Raw genomic sequence first — 22,884 nt, forward strand, 5'->3', positions numbered from 1 at the left:
ATGTATGAAAGGAGCTGGCAGAGAAAGTGGTGGAGGAGGGTACTATTACAGAATTTAAAAGGCATCTGGATGTGTATATGAATACTAAAGATTTAAAGGGATATAGACAAAATGTTGGCAAATGGGATCAGATCAGTTTAGGATACCTGGTCATCGCAGTCAAGATGGATTGAAGGGTCTATTACCATGCTGTACAACTCTATGAGAGAGAATATGTGTGTGTAAAGTTATGCACTTTCCACATTTCTTAAATGGTGAGAGGTTGGAACCAAAACTCTGCAGCATTTCTACTGGTAAGTCATCAATTTGGGTGCTGTCTGATAGACTGGAGTGTGATCTTCCCAAGGGACCCAGTGACATGATCAGTAAGGGCTGGTCAGAAAAGGATGAAAAATCGTGAAGGGACATTTGAAAGGGGTTGGAAGCTCAAGAAGGGCTGCTTGGGGTGGGGAGTGAGTTTCTTCTCTGTATTCTGAGAATTCACTGGCAACTGGTCTAACTACTGAAGGAATGCCAGCATAATTGATCTGCAGTTGGGGGAAACTCAGGCATGAATGTAGATTATTTCATCTTAAATTTTCACTTACGAGGGAGTCCAAAATGAAGTATAAGCAGTCGAAGTGAATAATGAAGTCCGTGGGTGAGAATGGAACAGAGAGATATGCTGATAGGGTGAGACGACGTGAGAGGAGGCTCCAATGGAGAATAAACACTACCTATTCAGTGACATGACTGCTTTCAGTGGCGTTTATTCTGTGAAAAGTACTGATAGCAATGTATATTCTCATGAGAGGTTTTGGCACAATCTTTCGAAGTAAACAGCCCCTGTCCTCCTGCCTCTCCTTTCTTTAGTAAAATGCCGACTGTTGTCACAATGAGATAGCCTCAACCTAGTCTCACATGCTCCATCTCGGAGGACATCGGCAAATAATTCTGCCATTTACGTTGGGATCCATGTCTTGCTGGCTTTCGACACAAATACCTATGAACAGATCCGGCTATCAGACAATTCATGAAAACTCAGTAATGCCCAGAGATTTCAGTTCAGTAATAAGATTTGCTTATTTAAATTAACAAAGAATAGGTTTTTTAAAAAATGTTTATTTCCATAATAACATACAGAAGTAAGGAACCATAATACCTTGATACTGTGTTCACTACTGTATGTTACACTTCGTTAGCACTGCACTGTTTGCAGTTGTAATAATAATTAGCTAATACGTAGTATCTCACTATACAACCAACTCCACTGTATCAAGAAAATGCAGCCCATAATTATGCAAAATATATCACTGATCACAAAAGTTCTGCAGCTTTTTTAAAGTTACTGCTCTTAATAGCGAAGACTGAAAAATCTGTTGGGAACAGTTGGAAGTACTGGTTATCTTTAGGCTCCAGATTGATTAGCTTTCTGTTGTTTTAAAAATAAAGGCTTCACGAAGAAACAAAGCATGGTGTCTGGAGTTTGCCAGAGGCACATTAGACGTTTACATCTCGCAGATCATTCCTAGGTTACAGAAGAATACCATTCAGCCCTCCAAGCTGATTCTATCAGATCGCATTTAACCTGTATCTGAGACCCATTTACTCATGTTTGCTCCACAATCTTTGGTCAGAGGACATGACATCTTATTAGGTTCACGGCACAATGAATTATGCCTGGCACTTTATGGCAACAAGGTGCAATTGCTCTTTATTACTGAAATCTACACTTGGGTGAATTACAGGACTTATTAAGATTTTTTAAAGTGTTATTTCAAAGGTACAGTAGAGGGTAGAAACAGACATTTTGATTCCTGTTCCATAAAGCAGTTTTTTGGAATTTCTCATTTGCAAATGGCTGAAGAAAAGAGTCAAATATTCTTAAAGTGCATGGAACCCTGCCTGGAATTTCTGTCTCGGGTTGAAAACATGACAGAATCCTACAGCAGCAGAGATCTGGTTCACTTTCTGACCCATTGTCAGGTGAAACTGCTCCTCACATGGTCTCTAACTCCCAGAATGTCAAGGACCACTGTATAGTCTTCAGGTGCGGTCTTGTTGATGAGTTTCTGCAGGCAACTAAATGAGTTTAAATGCTTTGCTGGGAAGAATCTTGCACAAGATGCAGTGCAAGAAACTTGCTTAAATGTAGTTACAATTGTGACAGAACTGAAAGCCACCAAACATGATGGGGGAAGGAATGGGTACACATTTTGAATGATACCAAAGTAATTTCAATGCTGTAACATCAGAGTTCCAGGAAAGGTACTAAAACCTTACAAGATTTATCCTCATTTGTTTAGTTACTTGAAGCCCACCATGAGATTACTGACTCAGTACTGCTGAAGAATATGACACTGCCTCCATGTCACATGTTAGAGTGCTGCCCTGCAGTCAGTGCCTGCTATCTGGTATTTAACAATATGAACCAAGGGGAAATTAAACAGTGCCTGAAACATCGAGTAAATCAGGAGAGACTAACCGGAGCACAGTTGCACTGTGGTCTCGGAAGGATTAGCTAGGTTTCCCGGGGGAGTTTGAGATGGAAATTCAAATCCTTGCTATACTAGCAGAATTAGATCATTCTAATTAGAGCCCGAGGAATGCTTTCAACTGAAGAACTGAATTCACTTGACTTCAATAGAAGCCCTGCAGTTAACAAAAAAAGTTAATAATTATGGCACATAGTACACTTGCTTTTATCAGTACAATAAGTGCCTGTAAAATGCTGAACTAGGGCACAGACACTTCAGTGCACTGTAGCCTAGAATGTCAGGCATCCAGGCTTCCCCACACAGCACAGTGCCTTGGAGAGCTGCTGGCTGACTGACAGAAGGCTGGCTTCTGGCCTAGAGCACAGGAGACAAGCTCCCTGGGAGAAACTGCCCCTGCCGCTCTTGACCGTGTTCCGACTAGCAGACAGTATCAGCAGGCAGGAGTTGACAATTGCATCACTGACAGACAACACAGTATCGAATGGTCGAGAAATGACTGCAGCTGAAAACTCCTACAACATTTTCCTGTTAGTTTAGTCCAGGCATTCATCAACTTAATAGAAATGTATTGAAATAGCTGCCAATGCACTGTGGCTGTCTGCTGTTGGTCAAAAATTTTTCTAGAGGTTGATAATGTGTAAATTGCAGTAATACTGCATGGTGGGGCTAGGTCAGATGTTAAGTGCAGTAGAAGCCCAACTCACCTGACCGCTACCAATACCCGATCGTTTTATCATGTTAAAGATCACTGTGGTTCATCACCAGGGGTCAGAGTTACAAAGAGAGGTGCAAGAGAATAGGGTTGGTTTTCACAAGAGTATGGAGATTATGGAGCAACCTGATAGGAATCTTCATGTATGACAAAACAGTGTTAAAAATAATATTATAAGAGAGAAATAGAGCTGGGGGTGAAGCTCACAAATTTATGTTGACAAAAGGACGAAAGTGTATGCCCTGAAATATCCTTTTCTTGCACAGCGGGTGGCTAGCATTCGGAATTTTCTGCAAGAAAATGGTGAAAACAGAATCCATAAATACTTTTAAAAGGAACGACGCCTGATAGACAGCGAAATTAAAATGTACAGCAAACTCTGTTTTGACCAGCATCTTTTGAACCATCACTCTCAATTAGCCAGCAAAAATTATATACCTTAACTCCCACTTCCTACAGACTAAGGAGGTGGCCATGGGCAGCCGCATGGGCCCCAGCTATGTCTGCCTCTTTGTAGGTTACGTGGAACAGTCCCTCTTCCGCACCTACACAGGCCCCAAACCCCACCTCTTCCTCCGGTACATTGATGACTGTATCGGCGCCGCCTCTTGCTCCCCAGAGGAGCTCGAACAGTTCATCCACTTCACCAACACCTATCACCCCAACCTTCAGTTCACCTGGGCCATCTCCAGCACATACCTCACCTTCCTGGACCCCTCAGTCTCCATCTCAGGCAACCAGCTTGTAACTGATGTCCATTTCAAGCCCACCGACTCCCACAGCTACCTAGAATACACCTCCTCCCACCCACCCTCCTACAAAAATTCCATCCCCTATTCCCAATTCCTCCGCCTCCGCCCCCACGATAAGACATTCCACTCCCACACATCCCAGATGTCCAAGTTCTTCAAGGACCGCAACTTTCCCCCCACAGTGATCGAGAACGCCCTTGACCGCGTCTCCCGTATTTCCCGCAACAAATCCCTCACACCCCGCCCCCGCCACAACCGCCCAAAGAGGATCCCCCTCGTTCTCACACACGACCCTACCAACCTCCGGATACAAGGCATCATCCTCCGACACTTCCGCCATTTACAATCCGACCCCACCACCCAAGACATTTTTCCATCCCCACCCCTGTCTGCTTTCCGGAGAGACCACTCTCTCCGTGACTCCCTTGTTCGCTCCACACTGCCCTCCAACCCCACCACACACGGCACCTTCCCCTGCAACCGCAGGAAATGCTACACTTGCCCCCACACCTCCTCCCTCACCCCTAGCCCAGGCCCCAAGATGACATTCCACATTAAGCAGAGGTTCACCTGCACATCTGCCAATGTGGTATACTGCATCCACTGTACCCGGTGTGGCTTCCTCTACATTGGGGAAACCAAGCGGAGGCTTGGAGACCGCTTTGCAGAACACCTCCGCTCAGTTCGCAACAAACAACTGCAACTCCCAGTCGCAAACCATTTCCACTCCCCCTCCCATTCTTTAGATGACATGTCCATCATGGGCCCCCTGCAGTGCCACAATGATGCCACCCAAAGGTTGCAGGAACAGCAACTCATATTCCGCCTGGGAACCCTGCAGCCTAATGGTATCAATGTGGACTTCACCAGTTTCAAAATCTCCCCTTCCCCAACTGCATCCCTAAACCAGCCCAGTTCGTCCCCTCCCCCCACTGCACCACACAACCAGCTCAGCTCTTCCCCCCCCACCCACTGCATCCCAAAACCAGTCCAACCTGTCTCTGCCTCCCTAACCGGTTCTTCCTCTCACCCATCCCTTCCTCCCACCCCAAGCCGCACCCCCATCTACCTACTAACCTCATCCCACCTCCTTGACCTGTCCGTCTTCCCTGGACTGACCTATCCCCTCCCTACCTCCCCACCTGTACTCTCTCCACCTATCTTCATTACTCTCCATCTTCGGTCCGCCTCCCCCTCTCTCCCTATTTATTCCAGTTCCCTCTCCCCATCTCCCTCTCTGATGAAGGGTCTAGGCCCGAAACGTCAGCTTTCGTGCTCCTGAGATGCTGCTTGGCCTGCTGTGTTCATCCAGCCTCACATTTTATTACCTTAAATACCGCTGAGTTTCCTGTATTTTCACAATCTCCACCATGTCCAAGTACTCAGTTGAGGGTGCGAGTAAGAAGTTCTCTGTCAGCAAGTTTTATTTAAGGTAAAGTTGCATTATTATTTAAGTGATTTATGCTGTAAATAAAGTACAACAGTGACACGTATACGCCCCAGAACATGTTTCTATTACTTAGTGTGTGTTTTTGCATTGAGCATGTGGACCTCTTCATTAACTGGCACACTCCTGGTGCCAGAGCCGCCAGTTCACAAAATATTTGCTGTTTTAGGGTGAGCACTGCCACAGACCTGATGGGCTGAATAGCCTGTTCCTGCACTCTCAATTGTTCGTGCTTCTCACCTGCCCCTCTGCTGACACAAATTTGAATGAATTGAAGATTCAGTAGTTCACGTTCCCGCCAAAAATGCAGCACAATTGTCATCCCCTGGTCCCCTCCAAGATCAGTGGACTTTCAAGATCCTGGCTCAGATCTACAAATAGTGCTAAAGCCTTGCTCCATCTGATTGAATTTACTTCTCCCCTGACTAATCCCACCCCAGCTCTTTCAGTCTCCAGATTACAGTTTTTGTCCTATGTTCCCTTCCTACCGTCACATCAGACTGATTTTTCAGGTCGCTTGATTGCTGGAATTCTCTTCTGAAACCTCTTTTGCGATCTTTGAAAAGTCTTTCCAAAAAATAACCTCTCTGGTTTCTCCTTCAGCTTGCTAGCAGCGCTCTGAATTCCTTCCCTTGCTGTGTGCTGTGTCCCACTGTGAAACGTTTAGAAATGCTCATTGTGGGGCGAACACAACATAAATGAAAACGATTATCAATATCCCATGTTGTCCTGGAAAACAGCAGGAAAAGCTGCCACATCATTTGCTGTTTTGTTGGAGCCTTGCTTTTTGTCAGTGACAGCATCTCATTTCCCAGTCAGACTACAGAGAGCCCTCCTCTAGCCAGACAGTGGAATCTTATTTAAATACTTCTGCTCTGGGCAGCTGCAGGTTTTTCCAGCGTCTCAAGATCACTCGGTGTTTCTCTGTATTTGTCGTTTCCTCAGCAATCTTCCGAACCATCACCCTCATGACAGTGACTGTTTCAGCTTCTTTATCCTCCCCAATCAGATGATCCAGAATATCACCCTCTTTCACCTGCCAACACAAAGAAAAGCAAACAAATAACTGTTCAGGACCTGAAATCAATTGGGCTGCTTGGAAACCATGGGAAACCCAATGCTTTCAACTGGGATGCAAGAAGCTTGAAGTTCTGCATCATATCTCCCATTGTCTCACAACTTAACTTAAGGGTCGAAAGAAAATTTAAACTCCTGTTGATGTTCTATTGAAGCACAGAAGGTGGAAAGCTCTGCACACCTTGATCAAGATCCCGATGGATGGGTTCTGCTTGTGCAGGTGACTGCTAAGCATGAGCCTCACAAACATTTATGAAAAAACAGAAACAGCAGTAGGCCATTCAGCCCTTCAAGTCTGTTCCACCATTCCCTGCAAACATGGCTGATCATCCAACTCAGAGCCTCTTCCCACCTTTATTCACCCTTACCCTTTGATGCATTTAGCCCTAAAAACCATGATTAACCTCCTTCTTGAAAACATTCAATGTTTTGACTTCAAACACTTTCTGTGGCAGAGAATCCCACACACACACCTTTCTCCGGGTGAAGAAATTTCTCCTCATCTCAGTCCTAGACGACCAACCAGACATCTTTACACTGTGATCAGAGATAATGGGAACTGCAGATGGTGGAGAATCCAAGATAACAAAGTGTGAAGCTGGACGAACACAGCAGGCCAAGCAGCATCTCAGGAGCACAAAAGCTGTCGTTTCGGGCCTAGACCCTTCATCAGAGAGGCAACTTTATCTTTAAATTTCAAGCATTTGGCTGACTTCAGTTTAGATTTTCACCAAGTTGCTTCTTTCCTGTCATTTTAAATTTCCACCTGTGAATGACCTGAGAAGTAGGAAATGTTTGCCTGAAATATTTCCAAAATGCAAGTTAAATAAAATTGCTAATTTTATTCCCATAGCAAACAAAGGAGGCACAAGGTGCAGGGGAGTATGTTGCAGGCTGACAAATGCCATCCTGAACAGGAGGGTGTTAGTTCTCAGTGAGGAACTCTCTCTATTTCTCCACCGGATCTTGCTGATTGGAGGCCTACAGGAGTAGTGCTTTTAGAAAACGTTCCTTTCCTGTTATACAACCAAGGGAGCAAACTGACAACAGCTGGGAGTGCTCACCAAGAGCTACAGGCTAATCTTATCACCAGGCAGATGGTTTCAATCTCTAAAGAGGTTAATGACAATAACTACCTACCCGCATTGCCCGTAATCAGGAATTAGGCAAATTGCTTCACTGTCATGTTTTGGTCTCATGTGGAACTGTTCTATTAGCCAGTTTTGCTGTCTAATGGCATTTTTGCTTAAGTAAAAAAACAGCTCTGTAGAATTACAAAGCCATGAGGCCTTGTGTTGCCCAAAAGCATATTCCCCGCTTCCCCTACAACCCTGCCACATCCAAGTGAGTTTTCAAACATCTCAAAGGGGCCTGGCGTCTTTACGTCCTCCCTGCTCAGTGTTGGCAAAAGATCATTCGAATCTTCAACCAGAACTGACCTCAAAAATCACCACCGAACACTTAGAACAGGAACCCAGTTCTCATGGCACCGAATGATGACTGCAGTGTATCTCCTGCTGTAAAGCCCGACAAACATTGGTCATTCATTTTGGTTGGGGCAGTGAGGGATTGCAAATGTGATTTTTGACTGACAACAGAGACAGATGTCACAAAGGATGAGGTAACACCTCTCCCATCAACTCAAGTTATACAGTGGTGTTTGGCATTGAGATAGTTACGTTGAGTGCATTTGAAATAAATTGAGGTGAAAACATAAAACGTACCACTTTACTTTTCTTCAGTAACTTCTCTCCATTCAGTCGCAGTTTGTTGCTATAAAAGGAATCTTCCACCTTGCTGTAAAGCAAACCACAAACCGGTGTTAAGGAGCGTGCTGGCTGGTAAAACATTCAGCTACACGACCCCACTGCATATGAAAGCCCAGCCCAGAATGGTCGTGAGCAACTTGAAAGCTGATTGAACCTAATTTTGAAAATGACACAAACTCAGTTTAGCAGGTACAAGTTCATTTCACCAAATGTATCCGTGAACCCAAAGATAACATCTATACAGAATGCTAACACTGAAATGGTAATATGTTAGCTGTCACCTACACTGTCTGATCAGCAGATTTGGCAATTATCTACTATGTCACCCAGAACAGCCCTTCCTATCCCAAGTGAAAATCAGGAGCATAGAAAGGGTCTAAAAATGATAAGTAGATATGGCCAGTAAGCTGTATGTAATAGACAGCAAAATCTGTAGCGCTTACCCATCCCACTTTTTACCTTTACCCCAAAGAGTTATAGAATCACAGAATCCTCACAATGCAGACATAAGCCATTTGGCCCACTGAGTTTGCACCAACATCCTCCACCACCCCCCCAACCCCCACAAAGAACATCTCACCCAGACCTCTCCTATAACCCTGCATTTCCCATGGCCAATCCACCTAGCCTGCACACCTTTGGGCTGTGGGAGGAAACCGGAGCACCCAGAGGAAACCCACACAGATACAGGCAGCATGTGTAAACTCCACAGATATTTGCCCCAGGGTAGAAATGAACCCAGGTCCCTGGTGCTGTGAGGCAGCATTGCTAACCATTGAGCCACCGTGCCGCCTCTACTCCTTCAAGGAAATTCAATATCTTGATTAAACATGATTTCCCTTTCACAAAACGAGACTAACTCTTCACAATTACCATCAAGGGTATATCCTCACCAACCAGTTCAAAACTCAACTGAGCTAGTCTTGCAATTTTGGGATGAGGAATGCACCAGAACTGACTTTTGTAAAATTGATTAATAATCTCTATGACAGCTCTATGACATTGAGCGATTGTTTGTTGTATCTGACATTATCAGCAAGACCTGCTGCTGAAATACCAAAATGGCACGGACATGATTTAACCTCCCTAAAAACAGGCCACTTACTTCCTCGCTATATCCAGACCAGCTTTCATGATGAGGTCGAATCTGAAAGATGATACTACTTTCTCAAGGTCTTTGTAAGCTTTCGGCTGGATGTCATCATCTTCCTCCTCTGATTCGTCCTCATAGTCACTTTTCTCGGGATCATCCTCTTCTTCATCCGACTCCTCGTGTAACATCCGTCTTCTAGCCTTCTTTGAGCTTTTGCTGCTTTTGTATCTTACACATACAAGCAGGGCTTTATGCTGCAGTGCTGGCAGCTCACAGAGTCTTTTAGATTTTGGCTCAACGGTGTCGAATTTCAGACAGCAATTCCTTTGGGCTGCTCTCACATTCCAGGCTTCACACAGCTCAGGTGATGCATACTTTATCCAAAAGATCCTACAGGTGCTTAAGCTCTTCAGAACGCGTGCTGGAGAAATCAAGCAGTTCATGCTGCCTATAAAACAAAATGCAACATGAAAATTGGGACGTGTAGCTCTGTCTGGGTTACTGGGTTTTGGACCAGCTGTAAAATTTTCTATAAGTTCAGCTGAATGTAAAAGACCCGATGGCAATATTTAAAAAAGCAGAAGGGTGTTACCCCTGGTGTCTTGGTCAATTTTTACCTTTTAATCAATGTCACAGAAACAAACGTTTCTGAATATTTTTACAATGCTGTTAGGGGGAGTTTGCTGATTGCAAATTGGCTTCTATATTTCTTGCATTACAACATTATTACATTTTTAAAATACTTAACTGGCTTGAAACCTCTTGAGTTTTGAAAGGTGCAAGTCTATAAACACAAGTCTTTTTCTGCCCAAAATGTAAAGATACCCCAAGGGGGTTAATGTTAAATCAATCTATACAGATAAAGTTAAGCAACGGGTAGCGAGCCCATGAAATTATGGATAGTGCTCACTACTGGCCAGTCTGGGTTCTGCAAGGGTCACTCAGCTCCTAAATTTTTTTATAGCCTTGGTTCAAACAGAGACAAAGCAGGTGAATTCCAAAGGTGAGGTGAGAATGACAGCCCCTGACATCAAGGCTACATTCAACTGAGTGTGGAATCAAAAAGCACTAGCAAAACTGGAAGCAACAGATATCAGGGGCAAATTCATTGGTGTTTGGAGTTATATACCTGGCATACAGGAAGATGGCCATGGTAGTTGGAGATCAGGTATCTCAGCTCCAGGACATCTCTGCGAGAGTTCCTCAGGTTGGTGTCCTGGGCCAACCATCTTCAGCTATTTCATCAATGACCTTCTCTCCGTTATAAGGTCAGAAGTGGGGATGCTTATGTTTGCACAATATTCAGCACCATCCATGACTTCTCAGGTAATGAACAAGTCCATGTTCAAAGGCAACAAGATATGAACAATATCCAGGCATGGGTTGACAAGTGGCAAGTAGTATTTGCATAGCGCAGATGTTGTTTCCAATTAGCGAATCTAAACATTGCCCCTTGACATTCCATGGTGTTACCATCACTGAATCCCCGACTATCTACATCATGGGGGTTACTACTGACCAGAAACTCAACTGGACTTGCCACATAAACAAGATGGCTACAGAGCAGGTCAGAGGCTAGATATACTGTGGTGAGTAACTCACCTCCTGAACTCCCCAAAACCTGTCCACCTTGTACAAGGCGCAAGTCAGGAGTGTGATGGATTACTCCCCACTTGCCTGGATGGGTGCAGCCCCAACAACACTCAAGAAGCCTGACACCATCCAGGACAAAGCAGCCCGCTTGATTGGCACATCCGCAACCATCCATTCCTTCTACCACCGATGCTCAGTAGCAGCAGTGTGTACTATCTACAAGATGCACTGCAGAAATTTACCAAAGAGCGTCAGACAGAACCTTCCGAACCCATGACTAATCCCATCCAGAAGTATTAAGACAGCAGAGACATGGGAATACTGCAACCTGCAAGCTCCCCTCCAAGCCAGTCACGATCCTGACTTGGAAACACATCACTATTCCTTCACTGCCGCTGGGTCAAAATCCTGGAATTCCCTCCCTAATGACATTGTGGGTCAACCCACAGCAGGACTGCAGCTGTTCAAAAAGGCAGTTCACTACCACCTTCTCAAGGGCCACTGGGGATGGTCATAAATACTCGCCAGTCAGCAATGCCCACATCCCATGAGTGAATAAAATCAGAAGTTCAGAGGAATTACACAACAGCAGTGAGGCAATAGGAATGATGGTTTCAACAATTCCAACACAGTACAATGTCAAAAAACCAAAAGAACTGCAGATGCTGGAAATCAGAAACAGAAGAAGAAATAGTTGAAAAAACTCAGCAGGTCTGGCAGCATCTCTGGAGAGAGTGAAAGCAGAGGTAATGTTTCGATTCCAACGACCCTTCTCCTGAACCTCCTACAATTCTGAAGATGGGTCACCGGACCTGAAATGTTGTCATTATGATGGTATGTGGTCAGAGTGAATGCATTTAATACTGTCTCCTGGATCCGTATATTTCCAGTCCTTATCAGAAAACAATGTATGACTTGATTTAATTCTGAGAAGTAAGAGGCGGCAAATAATTACAAGGGGAGGGCAATAATTTGGGAAATAGTGACCATAAGATAGTTGGGGTCTGTGAAAAAAAAAAGATCCGTCACCAAGAACAGTGTTAGACAGAAAAAGTGCAAAGACCAATGGTACCCTCTCCACAAGTTATTTGATCAGAAGGTGAACAGACAGATTGAAAGAACATCAGCTAGAAACCTTGGAATATAGGACAGACGGAACAGAAATCAAACAAAAACAAAATAAAATGCATTCCTATAGGACTTTTAAAGCAGAGTAAGAACTAAGTAGAAACTTAGGTTTGATAAGTGGAAAACCTTGAGGAAACAAAATACAATTAAATGGACTACAAGACGATATTTAAGAAGACTGGCATTGAACAAAAAGGAATAAAATGATTTGCATAGGCATTTAAGAATTATCAGAGGGAAAGCTGCTGCTTAGGGGTGAAGTAGATTTTCATTTAGGAGGATGAAAGGATATTAGGTAAATATTTTACTTCAACTTTCACAAATGAACAAGGAAATGAAGATGTAAGTGCATTAGTTAGTATGTGACACGTTACAGGGAACTGAAAAAACAAACTTGCATAAGTTATATCCTAAGGACATATCAATGTGCTTCATAGTAAAATTACTTTTAATTAATGTAATGTAGGCAAATGCAGAAATTACCATGTAAATACCATATACAACAATGATCTCACATACAGCAATGATAGAACTGTAAACAGTGGGTCTTAAACCTTTGACTTTTTACTCAGAGCTAAGACTGACTCACTGAGCCAAATGAAAACTGGAATTAGTTTATAAAGTTAGTGAGCACAGCTCAAGCATTGGACCTTAATCGTTTACATTTTACACAACTGAAAGTTGTCCACGAGGAGACAAGAGAGGCTCAGACCAATTATGTCAATTGTCCTCAAATGTGCAAATTCTTCCATGAGCCTGGAAGGTAGCCAAAGTAACATTTTCGTTTGAAAAGGGAGACAATGATTAACTGGCAAAGTAGACGAGCTAGTTAAATTTTAGATGAGGAGGAACTCTTGGAATCTGTAAATTGAGATAAAATTACTGAATATGCTTTGATTAATCAGAGCCAGCCAACACACACTTCTTAAAGGCAGGTCACCTTTTGGAAATGCTGTAATTTTTTTTGAAAGAGTGACTGATTGGATAGATAGAAAATATGAAATTTTCAGAAGTTTGCAACAAAGAAAAAAAAAATTTAAGTTAAAACATTTTAAGAATTGAACAGAAATAATTATGGTGACAACCATAAATAGTTCCTTCCAGTTTCACAAGGCACCATGGGACATTCGTCTATGACAGTCTGTAACAACTGAACATGAAAAGGGTATTTGTGGCTTCTAGATGTACAGTGAAGATTGCTTTACACCCAATGTTTACATAGGGTTAGATATGTTCATAGGGAGCACTAAGGCTTCATGTGGATTTGCTGATGGTCACTAAAAGTGAGGTTCAAGGAAGAAATTGCTAAAACGGTTTCTGTGTCAGTGGATCAGATCCACTTCTGTTGTTCCAGCTGCTTGGGACAGGTGATGGTGTGAGGCAGGTCTGGCAGGATTACTAAATCAATTCCTCGAACCCAGAAAATAAAATTTCTTTTCCTTAAAAAAAAACTCACGCTTCCAAATTATCGTCCTTATTTTAAGATGAGTGCCAACTTGCCTTCTGATGAGCATCTGAAATGATGAGATGTTACCATAGCAACAACACACTGCGTGGATCTAAGAGAAGTGCTGGCTTTGCAGATGCTGTGATTGAGCCAAGGCTGTTGCATCATGGCACTGACTCCCTCTGCTTCAATGTGCGGTGCTGGCAACTGAACCGCCTCCCCGGGACTCTCGCTGTAAATCCATCCTCGCACGTGTTCACAGATGAAGTCTGTCTGCCCTGCTCCAATCAGCAGTACCACACTGCCACTTATAGGACAGAAATAGACATACACAAAGGTGAGGAAACACAAGCACCTAAAATAACTACTTTAAAAAGGCTTCTCATCATATGGGCAGTGTCTATTTTGTTGAAAAATAATATCAGAAAAATCTAAGACTTTGCACCAGTTTCCAACTTGACTCGTACATGATAGCTAATTGTGGAACTATATAATGTGTACGTTCTATGTAAGACCTATACTAGCAATAGTATAGCCACTGAAACTGATTGCTACTAGGTTAGAAAATGTCATGAAGTGTGAACATGAAGACTGACTTGTTTAATATGTTACCTGAGCTCTCACTGTAGATTAGAAATAAAAATTCCAGGTGTCCATTAATATTTACTGTGGAGTTCAAGGCAACACATTTTCCAGCTCTGATTTTTTTTGTTGCTTGCTAGGATTTTGATGACTTATGACAGTTACCTACTGTGTTAGTGACTATATTCTAATTGAATGATAATTCACATGTTCCTTCCAGAAACAACATGCTGTGCCAATAAGCATATGGGTGACTACCTCGATGACCTAGTGCGATCATAACTTACTATACAGCACCATCTTGTTAATGTGAACTCATGAAATAAAACTTTCAGAGCAATATTTAGGAGCTGTGTTTGCAGCAAGCTAGGGAACAGCACAAATAGTAAACCATGAACCCAAAGATGGTTAATGTCAACAGCCCAGTGATTACTGAGAGGAGAAAGTGAGAAAAGCTGTAATAAAGTCAGACGATACTGGAAGCACTCAGCAGGTGCTACCTGCTCAAGTGCAGGAGATGCAATACCTGACCTTTCACCTCCTCATTTTCCAACATTCCAAGTAGTACTTTCAAATAAAAAATAATTTTTTTGCATTTCTGTCAAACTAGTCGACTTATACACTGTGCTGTCTCCTCTACACCAGAAAGACTAAACACAGACTTGGCGACTGCTCTGTGAATACGCCACTCAGTTCGTAAACACAACCTTGGGCTTCTGAAGCCTGACAGTATAATTCTTCACCTTTTTCTCACCTGACATCTCTGTCCACAGCCTCTTGCAGATATCCAGTGAAGCTCAAGGCACCTTTCAATTATGCACTTCACAGCCTTCCAGACAACATTGAACTCAACCATTTCAGGCTAGAACCTCTAGTCTCATTTCGTTTCCATTCGCTTTGCAGCTTTTAATCATACTGCCTTGTGTTTCTCTTCCTTGTTCCCAGGTAGCAACTGCTCATAACATACCATTCATACATCTTTAGTTTATTTACTTGATCCGTTCTACTTCCTTTGGCCTTTCCCTACTGACCCCTTTGTCAATTAGTCCCATCTAACACAAACCTTCCATTCTGTTCTTTGTTCATTTTCTTAAAACCAATAACATTTAACAGTTCTGTTGAAAGGTCACCAATGACAAACATTAACTGTTTCTCTCTCCATGAATGCTGTCTGACTATAGAATATTTCCAGCATTTTCTGGTTTTATTTCTGATATTCAGCATCAACAGTATTTTTGCTTTTATATCAGTGAAGAGACGTTAGCTTAGTAACGGCATTCGGTTAAGCAGTCATTGTCTTCCAAACTTAAAAGCAGGATAGAGTGTAGGACACCACAACTGGATAGCATTCTGATCTCTGGGCAATGTTGCCATTGTTCATGAAAAATATTTATTGAAAGGCTTTAACGATCATTTCTGTAAAATGCAAGTTTGAGAGGCTGTAAAGGCTGGAGGATGGACACAATTACAACATTTAAAAGGCATCTGGATGGAGAAACAAATAGAAAGGGTTCAGAGGGATATGGACCAAATATTGATATATGGGATTAGATTAATTTAGGATATCTGGTTGGCATGGACGAGTTGGACCAAAGGGTCTGTTTCTGTGCTGCACAACTCTATGACTCTAAGTCAGCGAATTGTGTAGGAGTGAGAGAATGCTTTTGGCATCAATTTTCAATTCAGGCATTGCCAGACCTGACACTGAGAGGGTGAAAGGCACCGAGTTCCTCAGAGTGACATAACCTGTCCTGGACCTCCCACGTAAATGCGACAGCCAGGAAGGCACAACAACGCCTCTTCTTCCTAGGGCAGCTCAGGAAATTTGACGTGTCCACAAGGTCCCTCACCAACTTCTACAGGTGCACCATAGAAAGCATACTGTCCGGGTGCACAGCCTGGTGTGGCAACTGCTCTGCCTAGGACCGTAAGAAACTACAGAAAGTGGTGTACACAGCCCAGACTATCACAGAAGCCACTTTCCATCCATGGGCTCTATTTACACGCTCACTGCCGTGAAAAGGTAGCCATCATCATCAAAGACCCATCGCACCCTGGTAATGATTTCCTACAACATCCTCCGTCAGGCAGAAGATACAGAAATCTGAACACACGCACATACAGGTTCAGGTACAGCGATAATGGGAACTGCAGATGCTGGAGAATCCAAGATAATAAAATGTGAGGCTGGATGAACACAGCAGGCCAAGCAGCATCTCAGGAGCACAAAAGCTGACGTTTCGGGCCTAGACCCTTCATCCTGTACAGCTTCTTTCCAGCCATTATCAGGCTATTGAATGGCCTCCAGCCTCAGATAATGTAACCTTCAATGTAACTTGTCTGCCTCTAAGTCTTTTTGATCTGTACATCCTTTGCTTGCTGTGATCCACCTGTACTGTTCGCGAACAAAGCTTTTCACTACAATTCGGTATTGCGACAATAAAATCAATCAGAACAAAATTATAAATAAGGCAACTTTATTGCTCCTTTTGAACAGGAAAAGGCCTCCAACTGTTTCACAAAGGCACAGTTTATTAAAAAAAACATGTAGCAAAAGGAGGAGGGTATTAGGAAGGGGTAAAAAAGAAGTTGGGTTTTTGATTCAACAAAATCTTATGAATGCTGGAGATCTGAAACAAAGACAGAAAATCCTGGCAAAACTCAACATGTCTGCCACAATCTACAGAGAGAGAAACACAGTTAACAATTCAAATCCAGTATGAACTTTGTATGACTGAAGAAAAAAACAGTTGTACCCTCTGTGTGTGTCGAAATGCAAAAAAAAATGCAGAGTTCCCGAGCTCAGAAATAACACCCTCAACAACGGCCTCATCATAAAATTGTAGAATCCCTACAGCGTGGATAAAGGCCATTAAGTCTGCACCGACCCTCTGAAGAGCATCCCACCCAGAACCAGGCTCTTTCCCTGTTCCTGTGACGCTGCACTTACCACGGCTAAACCACCCGACCTACACATCCAGGACACTACGGGCAATGTAGCATGGCTAATCCACCTACTCTACACATCTTTGGGAACTGTCGGAGGAAAATGGAGCACCCAAACAAAACCCACACAAACAGCGAGAACATGCAAACTGCACACACACGCTCGCCTGAGGCTGGAAATAAATCCGGGACCCCAGCACACTGATGCAGCAGTTCTGACCACTGACCAACGCAGCCCTAGAAGCATCCTCTTCACTCAGAGCTGTAACTGTACTGACTGACAGTGACCATTTTCTGCCACGTCACTTCACGTCAGGCTTCAGCTGAGAAAACCATACTAATCTAGGAAGAAACGTCATCTTCAGGTCAACTGGTGCCACAGCAGAGTGTCAGGAAAGGCCCAGCAGTTCCTTAACGTCCTGGATTGGTCAATGTCCAAGGCTAGATGCTACGGCAAAATGGGATCATTGGTGCAATACTATCTTTAACCCACCACCGACAGGAAAACAAATCAGAGGGATGCTGACTGCTGCGAGGCATTTTCAACTGAAAATCTGTAATTACTGCAACCACAAGGAGAACCCCCATAAAGCACAGGCCCCAGCAAACAAAGTCGAGCTGCTGTCAGAGACTCCACCTTCCAGCAACATGGGCAACCTCCCCCCACACTTTGGGAGTTATTGCCAGCTACACACACTTTGGATCAACAATGATCCTGGAACCAGCACCAGGATTGCCAAGACAACAGCTTTCGTGTCATAGTTGAGAGGTCACAACACTAAACTAACTGAAAATGCAATGCTCCATATGTGTTAGACTTGTACGCTCAACACACTCCTTACAGCAGTGAAGCACAAACAACTTATGCAAGAGAAGGGGATGAACAGTGTCACCTGCATTGCTTCAGAGAGAGCTGGACATGAAAGTATACCAGGAATACTGTATACAGGGAATGCCGGCATGTTTGCCCACTGGAGTCAGTGGAGCTGCATTGACTGGATTATCTGAGCTTAATGGATGACAGCTGTATATCCCAAGGCATGCTCTAAGGCACGAAGATGAACAGGTCATCCATGTCTTCAACAGGAGGATGTCTGAAAGCAAGATCAGAAGTTGATCAGGACTGGAGCAAATGCAGGTGAAGTCCCCACTGTTGAACAGAGTGCCTGGAGATAAGCACTCAAACAGAGCGTGGTAAAAGCAGAGGTCAAGAAAGAAATAGACCAGATGGCAGTAAAGAGAGTCCAATGGAAGGAAAAGGACATTGCATTGCCTCAAACTAGTGCTATTCTGCCATGCGAGTGATGGAATGGGCTGACACTCACAAATCAGTCCCTATACCCTTTGTGAGGGGTAGGTCATGCCTTACAAACCTTATCGAGTTTTTTGAGGATGTGACTAGTAAGGTTGATGAGGGTCAAGCTGTGGATGTGGTGTATATGGACTTCAGTAAGGCATTTGATAAGGTTCCCCATGGAAGGCTCATTCAGAAGGTCAGGAGGAATGGGATACAGGGGAACTTAGCTGCTTGGATACAGAATTGGCTGGCCAACAGAAGACAGCGAGTGGTAGTAGAAGGAAAATATTCTGCCTGGAAGTCAGTGGTGAGTGGGGTTCCACAGGGCTCTGTCCTTGGGCCTCTACTGTTTGTAATTTTTATTAATGACTTGGACGAGGGAATTGAAGGATGGGTCAGCAAGTTTGCAGACGACACAAAGGTCGGAGGTGTCGTTGACAGTGTAGAGGGCTGTTGTAGGCTGCAGCGGGACATTGACAGGATGCAGAGATGGGCTGAGAGGTGGCAGATGGAGTTCAACCTGGATAAATGCGAGGTGATGCATTTTGGAAGGTCGAATTTGAAAGCTGAGTACAGGATTAAGGATAGGATTCTTGGCAGCGTGGAGGAACAGAGGGATCTTGGTGTGCAGATACATAGATCCCTTAAAATGGCCACCCAAGTGGACAGGGTTGTTAAGAAAGCATATGGTGTTTTGGCTTTCATTAACAGGGGGATTGAGTTTAAGAGTCGTGAGATCTTGTTGCAGCTCTATAAAACTTTGGTTAGACCGCACTTGGAATACTGCGTCCAGTTCTGGGCGCCCTATTATAGGAAAGATGTGGATGCTTTGGAGAGGGTTCAGAGGAGGTTTACCAGGATGCTGCCTGGACTGGAGGGCTTATCTTATGAAGAGAGGTTGACTGAGCTCGGTCTCTTTTCATTGGAGAAAAGGAGGAGGAGAGGGGACCTAATTGAGGTATACAAGATAATGAGAGGCATAGATAGAGTCGATAGCCAGAGACTATTTCCCAGGGCAGAAATGGCTAGCACGAGGGGTCATAGTTTTAAGCTGGTTGGTGGAAAGTATAGAGGGGATGTCAGAGGCAGGTTCTTTACGCAGAGAGTTGTGAGAGCATGGAATGCGTTGCCAGCAGCAGTTGTGGAAGCAAGGTCATTGGGGTCATTTAAGAGACTGCTGGACATGCATATGGTCACAGAAATTTGAGGGTGCATCCATGAGGATCAATGGTCGGCACAACATTGTGGGCTGAAGGGCCTGTTCTGTGCTGTACTGTTCTATGTTCTATGTTCTATACCCAATGTTCAATTCAGACACCTCAGGCCCAGTCTAATGGCTGCTGGTACAGGCAAGGGCCACACTATATGACTTCAAATGAGGTCCCATACCTGTTTGCTTCTGAACTCAAGACAAGTCACTGACAATATGTGATAGTCTCACTCAATATATTTGTTTTTTTACATTAATTCCCAACTGCTGCCTCCAGCACATGGAAGGACAATGTGGCAAATCCATGGAGGTTCAGTAATTTTAAAGCCGGCCCCTCCATTACGTTGAACGGCAAGATCTTTGCAATGGAAGAGATATCGAATCAGGGTGACCTCAAGTTGAAGTGGCAAATGAGGTCATGATGAGTGAGGACGTGTTCAGTGGAGGGGCTGATGGAGATATTGAGGGCACTGGGCCTATGGTGCGGACTGAGCCAGGAATATCAGCTGCAGAGGCTTATGTTGAAAGGTCACCAACATGAACTTCCTCCTCTGCCCATAGAGGACGCACTTATCTGCTGGATGTTCACAGCATTTTCTAACTTTATTGCAAAATCTGGAACTCCCTGACCCAGACCTACACCCTCAGCACCTGAACTGGAGACTCAAGAACCCACCATCACTTCAGGATCAACAGGGAATAAGTGCAAATACATCCTTTTGCCAGCCAAATCAACCACACTTTGAAGATCAGTGAATTTTTCAATAAAACCTAATTACATGACGCTCAATTAAATATACGGCAAAAGGTGACATTCTGCGAGGGTCGCTTAACTACGAAAAAAAATTCAAACTGCGACAATATCGAGCTAAATGCACGCGTTGCAGAAACGAGAAAGCGGGCGATTCTAAAAGATCACAACCTCTACATTCTTGCACAAGGATAACTTTAAAAATCTAGCTGCCAACCTCAACACAGTGGAGTAGTGGTGTGGCGTGGCATAACTAAATCTCAGAGGGTTTCCAGATAACTTTTAAGTGCGACAATATTTTGTACAGAAACACTGACGAGCGGAGAGAAAACGCAAAAGAAAAGGCCACGGGTACGTGCAGCAGGTCCACAGTGAACAGCAGAGACTGCATCAGTTCAGGGTTCAACATAATAACGAGTAACTGCACACAGCAACCTTATTTGTTACAAGCTGTAACACACACATTTCTTTCTTTCTCTCTCTCACTGATGTTTTCACTTACCCTCAACTACACGACGCCTACACAGCAGCACAAAGCAAACAAGATGAGCCTCGCAGCAGAAGTGCCTGACTCACAAGCTCCTCTGCAGGGAGAAATGTGCAAGCGCTGACAAATACACTTTGATTTGAGTACTGAAATTCAGCTCTGCAGCGCCGTCACTCTGGATTCGTTAGAATTATGCAGTGCAGCAAAAGGCCCATCGAATCTGCGCCGACATGGCTACCACGAAAATGTGCACTCATACCAATTTCCTGCAGTTGTCCCATATCCTTGAACGTTATGATATCTGAAGTACTCATCCAAATGAATTGCTAGATCCCTCTTTGCACGAGCTGCAAGTAAAACCTGCAAAACAGAACATTCACCTTCTGGATAACAAAGTGTGGAGCTGGATGAACACTGCAGGCCAAGCAGCATCTCAGGAGCACAAAAGCTAACGTTTCGGGCCTAGACCCTTCATCTCTGATGCTGCTTGGCCTGCTGTGTTCATCCAGCTTTGTTATCTTGGATTCTACAGCATCTGCAGTTCCCATTATCACTCATTCACCTTCTGGAAGCAGTTTAGTAGAATATTAATTTTAGATGCTAAACAAGACCATAGATCGTAAGATAAAGGGGCATATTTAGGCCATTCAGCCCATTGAGTACTCCATCATTTCATCATAACTGAAATGTTTGCCAATCCCATCCTCCTGCCTGCTCCCTCTAACCCGTGATCCCCTTATTAATCAAGAACTATCTATTACTGTCTTAAATACTTGGCCTCCACAACTTCTGCGGCCATGATTTCCATAGATTACCCACCCGCTGGCTAAAGAAATCCCTCCTCCTCTCCGTTCTAAAGGGTCATCGCTCTAGTCTGAGGCTGTGCCTTTGGGTCCTAGTCTCTCCTACTAGTGGAAACATCTTTTCCATGTTCACTACCTTCAGGCCTGACCCCATTCTTCTAAACTCCATTGAGTAGACACTCAAAGTCCTTAACCACTCCTCATATGACAAGCCCTTAATATGAAGGATAATTCTTGTAAACATCCTCTGGACCCCCTCTAAGGCTAGCATATCCTTCCCTAGATATGGGACCCAAAACTGCTTCCAATATTCCAAATGTAGTCTGACCAGAGCCTTACGCAGCCTCAGCAGTACATCCCTGATCCAATATTCTAGCCCTCTTGAAATGAATGCTAACATTTCATCTGCCTTCCAACTGAACCTGCATGTTAACCTTAAGAGAATGCTGAACTAAGATTCCTAACCTCCTTTGTGCTTTCCAAAGCTCCTATTTAAAATGTCTTCACCTCTTCGTCCAACCAAAGCGCATAAATTCACACTTTCCCAAATTGTATCCTATCTGCCACTTCTTTGCCCACTCTCAGCCTGTCAAAGTCCTTCTGCGGCCTTCCCACTTCCTCAACATTACCTGTAATTTCACCTACCTTTGTGTTATTTGCAAAATTAGCAACAATGCCCTCAGTTCCTTTGTCGGCATCATTAATGCATAACATGAATAGTTGTGAAGTCAACACAGATCCTTGTAGAACTCCACCAGTCACCGGTTGTCATACTGAAAAAGACTCCATTATCCTTACTCTCTGCTTTCTGCCAGCTAATTCTTTATCCATGCTAGTACCTTGGCCCCAACACCCTGGGTTCTTGTCTTGTTTTGAGTGGCACCTTGTCAAAGGCCTTCTGGAAATCTAAATAAATCACATCCGCCAAAGGCCTTCTGGAAATCCAAATAGATCACCTCCATTGGCTCTTCTTTGTCTACCTTGTTTGTTAGCTCCTCAAAGAATTCTAACAGATTTGTCAGGCATAATCCCTCTATGATGAAGAGGTGCTGACTCAGACCTATTTTACCATGCACTTCTGAGTACTTTGTAATCTCCTCCTTCATTAAGGATTTTAAAATCTTACCAACGACTGATGTCAGACTAACTGTGCTTCCACAGAAGCATGCTGTGGGTAGAGCTTGGGGGTATTACAGGTGACTGAGCAGTGGACCGGGCTGTCACAAAGGGAATGGTCCCTTTGGAATAACGAAAGGGGAGGGCAAGATAAAGATTTGTGATGGTGCTTGTGTTATGTTGGAAATGGAGCTGAG

At 43.8% G+C, this 22,884-nt stretch overlaps 1 protein-coding gene across 6 annotated transcripts; it reads right to left on the bottom strand.

The window, feature by feature from the left end:
- Positions 1-1,124: 1,124 nt before the first annotated feature.
- On the bottom strand, positions 1,125-20,881 carry mtres1 (mitochondrial transcription rescue factor 1). 6 transcript variants are annotated; one of them, XM_059645251.1, is made up of 6 exons: positions 20,784-20,828; positions 17,917-18,117; positions 13,545-13,802; positions 9,340-9,771; positions 8,190-8,262; positions 1,125-3,479 (listed from the first exon to the last, which is right to left on the bottom strand). In XM_059645251.1, exons 3-6 carry the CDS (start codon positions 13,661-13,663, stop codon positions 3,393-3,395), a joined length of 711 nt encoding a protein of 236 aa, XP_059501234.1. In that variant the 5' UTR covers positions 13,664-13,802; positions 17,917-18,117; positions 20,784-20,828; the 3' UTR covers positions 1,125-3,392. The 6 variants fall into 6 exon arrangements, with proteins under 6 accessions (XP_059501234.1, XP_059501236.1, XP_048387728.1 ...); XM_059645249.1 differs by lacking the exon at positions 1,125-3,479 and adding an exon at positions 5,069-6,424 and having other exon boundaries at positions 20,784-20,814; XM_059645253.1 differs by lacking the exons at positions 1,125-3,479; positions 20,784-20,828 and adding an exon at positions 5,063-6,424 and having other exon boundaries at positions 17,917-17,980.
- Positions 20,882-22,884: the final 2,003 nt, after the last annotated feature.

The sequence above is a fragment of the Stegostoma tigrinum genome, chromosome 4, assembly GCF_030684315.1.
Source record: "Stegostoma tigrinum isolate sSteTig4 chromosome 4, sSteTig4.hap1, whole genome shotgun sequence".
In the NCBI taxonomy this organism is placed as follows: Eukaryota; Metazoa; Chordata; class Chondrichthyes; order Orectolobiformes; family Stegostomatidae; genus Stegostoma; species Stegostoma tigrinum.

Excerpts from the sequence above, each read along its gene's own strand:
- mtres1 (XM_059645253.1), bottom strand. The coding sequence starts at position 13,663 with ATGATGCAACAGCCTTGGCTCAATCACAGCATCTGCAAAGCCAGCACT. Across the intron at positions 8,263-9,339 it reads GGTCTGGATATAGCGAGGAA|CAAGGTGGAAGATTCCTTTT; the intron begins GTAAGTGGCCTG and ends TTTGCTTTACAG. Across the intron at positions 6,425-8,189 it reads TACTGAAGAAAAGTAAAGTG|GTGAAAGAGGGTGATATTCT; the intron begins GTACGTTTTATG and ends TTGTGTTGGCAG.